This window comes from Camelina sativa, chromosome 16, assembly GCF_000633955.1.
Source record: "Camelina sativa cultivar DH55 chromosome 16, Cs, whole genome shotgun sequence".
Lineage (NCBI taxonomy): Eukaryota > Viridiplantae > Streptophyta > Magnoliopsida > Brassicales > Brassicaceae > Camelina > Camelina sativa.
The window spans coordinates 19,993,714-20,000,538 of NC_025700.1; the positions used below are offsets into that span (position 1 = coordinate 19,993,714).

Sequence of the window (6,825 nt, forward strand, 5' to 3'; positions counted from 1 at the left end):
ATCGAATCCCACAAAGAATTTCCCTAATCTATCGAATCCCACAAAGAATTTCCCTAATCTATCGAATCCCACAAACAATTTCCCTAATCTATCGAATCCCCCAAACAATTTCCCTTAACCCTAAATCGAGAATACATCATAAAAACCCTAAATCTAGAATACATCAAAATCGGATTCAAATTTACAACACAAACCTCTTACAATTGGAAACGGCGGATATTTTGGAAGATGATACAACAGATACGCCTTCGCGTTACAAAATCTTCACTTTGATGGAGGCGATCGCCCTTTGCAAAAAAAATCGCCGTCGCGATACAGAGAGAGTGAAGAGAGAGAGTTCGAGAGAAAAAATGAAACGATACATCGAGTTTTTTTTCTCTCACCTTACCCATAAAACAACAACCTATTACAGAAAAACACGTGTTATGAAGGACACATAAAAAATGTCCCGTTTGTAGGAACGTATCTTTTATTTTTCAATGACTTCGATTTAAATTAATCCTTTTAATTATGTAGGACGGACGAAGGACGGACCAATGCCCATGCTGTAAGGAGGAGAAAAAGAGAGTTCCTAGATTCTCCAAGTTGGGAGATTTTTCTTGTTTTTTTAATTATATTTTATATTCGTTTTTCATTAATTAAGCAAGTATAGAAAACGTTTTGTGCACAATAACAGCCATTTACATGATTTACAAAAAGCCAGTCGTAATGCCAAAATAAGAATTTCTCATATGTATTTTTCTGAAAATTAAGTATATCTTGTTGACCAAAAAAAAAAGAAAGTACATCTTATTAAAAGTACCCACATGAAAAGTGTGATAACACGTAACTGTAATTTTCAGAAAAATACATATGAGAAATTATTATTTTGGCGTTACGACTGACTTTTTCTAAATCATGTAAATGGCTGTTATTATGCACAAAACAGCTAATTGAGTTAGGAATACCATTGCCAATTGAGTTAGTATTAAAAAAAAAATATCTGTTTTCACATTTTTGAATTTGTTTTTCATATTTTGTGTTTTTTTTGTTCATGAATGACTTTGTAGATATATAGTGCACAACACTTACAAATTAGTAATACTTAGGGGCTATTTTAGGACAATGCACGTCTAAGCAAAAAGTTGAAACTGATTGATCATATCGAGAACAGGCCGGTTCACAACGTAGGGTTAACGTTAATTGGTAAGTTGAAGAACTTGGTCTAATGTTCTTATATGACAGAAGATTACAACAATAATGCCATTAGCTACTTGGTTTGCACGTACGTAAGTTCACAGTTTCGATATCTTAATGGAAGCCACTTTGTTTGGTGATTGGTATAGTTAAATATTATCGGAATGAAAAGTGCACATATGAAGAGGTTTTGATATTGAATCATAAGAAAATGGTAAGGTGTGCCAAGGATTGTATTCTGTAAAAGTTTAATTGTATGTCCAAAAAATAATCATAACTAATAAGGATAAACCATTATTTGGTTTGTGGCTTATTTTGTGGGAGAAAAAGTGAACTAGTTTTTATAAATTGCTTACATTTAGCCTTGTAGATATCAAAATACATATTTTAAAACCCAAAGCATATAAAAAGATGGTTGAATGATAGTCCAAGTTATATTCCCAGCATTAAGTGATAATGAAACGAATGTAAAAAAATGCTTGAGACTGGAATAAAAAATGGATTCGATATGTCATCTTCATTATCTCCGTAACCAAAGTTGGTGGATATTTGTGAAAGAAAATCATTTTCGTTTATCATTTCAAAATGATAGATAAAACATATTCTCCGGGACCTTGAATCTAATGACTTTTATGTGTGATGTAATGGAAGAGACCCATTTGTAATGACAAGCATTTTTATAAGAACCACCAAAAATTTGATGCAATAGAGAGAATAAGGACATAAACCGAGCTAGAAAAATTACAAAGAATAAGAACTTAAGGGATATTATCGTTTCCTTTTGTGATAAAATTCCTATGTCCAAATCTAATCTATTTTCTGTTGTAAATACTTTATGTCTAATGAAAACGACGAAAAAACTTGTCTAATTTCATTGGTATAGTTCATTTGGTTGATTAGAGTCGAAGGTCTTTAGAACATTGAAGGGATATTATCGTTATTTGTAGATTCGAGTCACAATAAAGAACAATTATATGTGTATACATGATCGTTAAAAAATGTTATGAAAACGAAATGCAAAAATTCTTGATATAATCAGAATTACACTTGGGCTTAATTATGAGAGTACATAATATATTAGGCGTCTAAATAGAACATAGAACATAATACTAATAGAGAAATTATGTGGTTTTACTCATTCTTTAGTTACATAAGAAGATAAAACATAAATTCGATTCGACTATGATTTTGTTGTACACGCTCCTATGAAATCGCTTCATCCGTTCAAAATCTGTCAGTTCAGACTAGTGATCCTTCAGATGCGTAACAAAACAAATCTGATTCATTGAATTGTTTTTAAAAAAAAAATCCATTGAATTCGTCATTACCACATCAAGTATTCACTATGGCAAAAATTTGAACACACTCTTTTGAACGATGCTCGGATAGCCCTAGCTATATACTTTTGTTCTATCAATGTTCAATGACTTAAACTGTTGCTTCAAGAAGATTATTTTTGTTTTGTTTTTTTTTAAACAACTTATTTCACATTTCAAGTTTTTCCTATGTTCTTTGCTTCTTCATAAAGCTCTCTGTTATAAGCTGTGGTGCATAAGCATCAATTGAACGCAGAGATTCCAAAGATAACTTCACTGGAGAAACCGATCACTTTTCTTTACCTACCTGAAAAGTTATCTTTTCTCCCTTAGAGACACAAAAACTAAACATACACATACATACAAATAAACAGAGAGAGAGAGATGAATGAATCAAAAATATTTACTCTTTACCATTTACCCCATCAATATTTGCCTTTTTGACATCTCTCTACAATCATCATGCCTCCTTTCCGTTTTTACATTCCATTCTTCTCCTCCAACTCTCCTTCTCGTCTCTCTTCAGGGACTTCTTCCCCATCACCACCACCTACTCCTCCTCCTTCTTCACGCCCTCCTTTTCGTCCTGCAGGCATTGCTCAGCCGTCAAAGTCAGAAACAAAGCCCAAGGCGTCTCCGTCACTTTCTAGGGTTAGAAGCAACGTTGCGGCCATAACAGCTTCTTTACCTACGTCTCAGTCTCCTTCTCGTGGTGCAGCCACACCAAGCCGGCTGGCGAAACAGACTAACCAACAACCTGGTTCGCCGTCAAAGAAACTGGAATCTCAGAAGAAGGATGAGGAAAAGGTAATGATGAAAGAGAAGCCATCGAGAGAGACTGAAAAAATAGCTGGCGAGAGTATAAATCCGTCGAGAGAGACTGAAAAAATAGCTGGCGAGAGTATAAATCCGGTGACAATGAAACCTCCTATTGCTCGTCCAGAAGAGCATTTAGAACGAAAAGAAACAGATTCATCTCAGGAACAGAGGAATAAAGAAACAGATTCATCTCAGGAACAGAGGAATAAGACAGAAGCAGGGAAACAAGCGGTGCAAGAAAAGAAGAAAGTTCTTCCTGAGGGCAGTGGAGAGAAGCCAGCAGCAGATCAGGGACAACAGAAGAGAAAAGAAATCGAGAAACTTGCGTTGCAAGAAAGTAAGAAAGATCTTCCCGAGGGCAGTGGAGAGAAGTCAGAAGCAGATAAAGGACAACAGAAGAGAAAAGAAAAGGCGAAACTTGCGTTAGAAGAAACGAAGAAAACTCTTCAAGCTGCAGGTAGAGAAGATGTAACGCAAAGCAAAACCACACGACATATTGCAGCAGCATCAGAACTCACGAGAGGACCTAGCGATCTAACTGAGAGAGATACAAAAACGCAAAACAAAACAGAGTTTCACACCGATGACAACCATCAGAAAACCAAAGGCGCATCAACGAGTAATCTTGGGAATCCGAGAGTTCCAAATGGACAGGGATCATCTACAATGGGCAGAAAGATCAAAGAAGACATCAAAGATGGAATCAGTAAGCTGACTTGGGGAAAAAGCAACGGCGATGAGAAATCCGTCAACGTCTATACTCTCACTGGCGAAAACAGAGGAGCCACAATGGGAATAGGTTCTGAGAAAGACAAGAAAGATGGTGAGGTTCATATCCGCCGTGGCTACAGAAGTAACCCAGACGAGAGCCCTAACGCTACAGCCACGGAAACCGAAGGAGGAAGGAAACCCTTCAAAGGCAAAAACCATAAAGACTACGAAGACGACGAAGAAGAAGAAGAAGAAACAAGGGTTAGGGCATACGTAAACGGCAACACACAAGGGATCAACAATTCGATTATAGTCGAGAGTTCAGTGAGTGAGAATGATCCAGGAGTTCATATGAGTTTAAAATTCGAAAAAACTATGAAAGAAATTATAAACCCCCCTGAGAGCGTGGCGGAGAAGAAACCAGAGACGGTAAAGGCAACGGAGAAGTTGAGGCATGAGCCGAGAGTTAGAAGAAGATGCTTGAGAGGGTTACTTGCGGAGTCAAGTCAGTCGGAACCGGAGAACCCTTTGAAGCCCCGGGGACATGGTTGCCGGTTTACCTGTAAAGACAAAGATATAGAGAACACTTAATTAAAAAAAAAAATTATATGAAAACTATTGTGTAAACGCTCCTTATTAACTGGTTTAAAAAAAAAAAACAAATTGGAGTATGAATACGAATGTTGTTGTTTGTTTAGTGATCAATCGCATCGTTTAATGTTTTAATATTTGTATCGGTTTCCTCTGGAAATACATTAGAATACAATGTAATTAACTCATTACCGGAAAAGTATTAGACACTTGTTGTGATCAACAACTGCTTTGACGGCTATCTCAGACTCACTTCTCCTCCTAGAGATAAAGTCACCATCTATGGCAATGGTGACATTAAAGGTAACTAGCTCTAATGAGGCGAAGAGCTATCAAAACCTGTAATTGAAAGATTAGAGAGAATTTTCAGAACAAAGAAGAAGACATTTGCTGCATACACCATGAGAACCATCGATGTCCTGAGAACACAGTTTAATAAGACTCTACATCAATCCTCCAAAGAACATTTTTTCACAGAACCATATTGTCGCATTGTGGGAGAGCAGGATGGGTACAACTTTGGACAAGACTTACGTTTCAGAGGAACAACTTCTCAAGAAAATCCCAGGTGAGAGAGCTAATTTCACACTCTTATATACAATACATTACTAGTCTGGACAATCAAGGTCATGTGTTGTTGGCTAATACTTGAAAATGTTGCAGAGTCTCCACATCCACTTGATATACTATTGGCTTTGAATCATGCCATCTTTGTGAACTTAATCTACCATAGAGCCTTCCTTTGGAGTGGAAGCTTCTCAGCTTTATCCTGATATCAAGTACACAAGTGTGGATGAGTATCTCACCCAGTTTGTCTGAAAAACTAGCCTCTTCACCTTGTAGCAAGCATTTACTGTAATCGAGGGATTGAACATAGGTCTGCTGCAATCCCAAATTGAATAAGAGATATACACTATAAAAAAGACTATGGTTGTCTATTGCATCATTATTGGTAGGAGATAACCAACTCTAAAGAAAAACAATAACACGCATAATCGTGCATTTTCATTATTCGGTGAAGAATACAGGTTCTACGCAACAATAACTTCGAGAAGCATGGATCCAACTGATCAACCGTTCACCTTAGATTCCCAACCCGCAACCACAAACTCTTTCTCAGCCTTGGTTTTCACGAATGACTCTCTAGCAAACAAAGCCTTGGCGTAATTACGAACATAAGTCAAGCTCTCAGGGACAGACCAGTTCTTGTAATGACCAAGAACAATCTCAACATGGTAAAGCTTAGGTGCTAAACTCAGATCCAACGCAGTAACTTTCTCTCCAGCTACAAAAGGACCAGGATGTGTCTTCAAATGATTCTCCAAGGCTTCTAACTCATCAACCAAGGCCTTGTCGGATCCATCATTGGCATCTTTGCTCAACAAGAAAGTCACAAAAGCACCAAAGAGTTTGGATCCCACAGAGGCAAATTCAGGAGGAGTCTTGAGAGAAGGCTCTGGATATTTCTCCTCAAGAATCCCAACGATAACGTCTGAATCAGCTACCCATTTGCCGTCAAGCTTCATAACCGGAACTTTACCTTCTGGGCTAATGTCTAAGAACCTATAAACACACACAAAAAAGTCTTAAGATTTATCAAAAAGCCCACAAATTTACAGAGGATACAGAATCTAATAAGTGCCCTCATAAAAAAAAAAATCATAACTTTGATCCAATTTATTATGAATGGAGAGAACATACCACTGGGGTTTGTCGGAGACGTTAATCAGATGGATCTTGTAGGGAGCCTTCTTCTCCTCAAGGGTCAGAAGAACACGTTGGCTAAACGGACCTGAAGAAACAAATTAAAAAAAAAAATCGAAACTTCATCGAATAAATCACAAAGATCAAAGCTTTGTGAAATCAAAAACCCTAATTTGTGAAATCAAAGCTTTATCATCGATCAACGGATAGAGAGAGAGAACATACAGTCTCCGAGAACATCAGGAGCACCGACGGCAACCTTCACGCAGATATCTAGAGCCATCGAATCGAATCCTTTTGATTTTCCAGAAAACTTCTCGCAAACGAGTCGGAGAAATATAAGCAAAATAATGAAATATAGAAAGTATCTTTCAAAATTTATGGAAAACAAATATATTATGTGTATATGTTCATGGGAATTTTGTGACGTCACTGATGAAGTGGCTGTGACGTTCAGTGTTTCCAATATTTTTCGAACCTTCCCCAATTTTTTTTTTTTTTTTTTTTT

The 6,825-nt window shown here is 36.9% G+C and overlaps 2 protein-coding genes across 2 annotated transcripts; one reads left to right on the top strand and one right to left on the bottom strand.

Annotated features, from left to right (window-relative positions):
• Positions 2,818-4,717, top strand: LOC104751399 (hepatoma-derived growth factor-related protein 2-like). The gene has a single exon (XM_010473332.2). The coding sequence runs from the start codon at positions 2,955-2,957 to the stop codon at positions 4,611-4,613; it is 1,659 nt and encodes a 552-aa protein (XP_010471634.1). The 5' UTR covers positions 2,818-2,954; the 3' UTR covers positions 4,614-4,717.
• On the bottom strand, positions 5,509-6,690 carry LOC104751400 (glutathione S-transferase DHAR2-like). The gene is made up of 3 exons (XM_010473333.1): positions 6,543-6,690; positions 6,315-6,405; positions 5,509-6,176 (listed from the first exon to the last, which is right to left on the bottom strand). Exons 1-3 carry the CDS (start codon positions 6,598-6,600, stop codon positions 5,684-5,686), a joined length of 642 nt encoding a protein of 213 aa, XP_010471635.1. The 5' UTR covers positions 6,601-6,690; the 3' UTR covers positions 5,509-5,683.

Excerpts from the sequence above, each read along its gene's own strand:
- LOC104751399 (XM_010473332.2), top strand. The coding sequence starts at position 2,955 with ATGCCTCCTTTCCGTTTTTACATTCCATTCTTCTCCTCCAACTCTCCT.
- LOC104751400 (XM_010473333.1), bottom strand. The coding sequence starts at position 6,600 with ATGGCTCTAGATATCTGCGTGAAGGTTGCCGTCGGTGCTCCTGATGTT. Across the intron at positions 6,406-6,542 it reads TCCTGATGTTCTCGGAGACT|GTCCGTTTAGCCAACGTGTT; the intron begins GTATGTTCTCTC and ends TTGTTTCTTCAG. Across the intron at positions 6,177-6,314 it reads GTCTCCGACAAACCCCAGTG|GTTCTTAGACATTAGCCCAG; the intron begins GTATGTTCTCTC and ends GTGTGTTTATAG.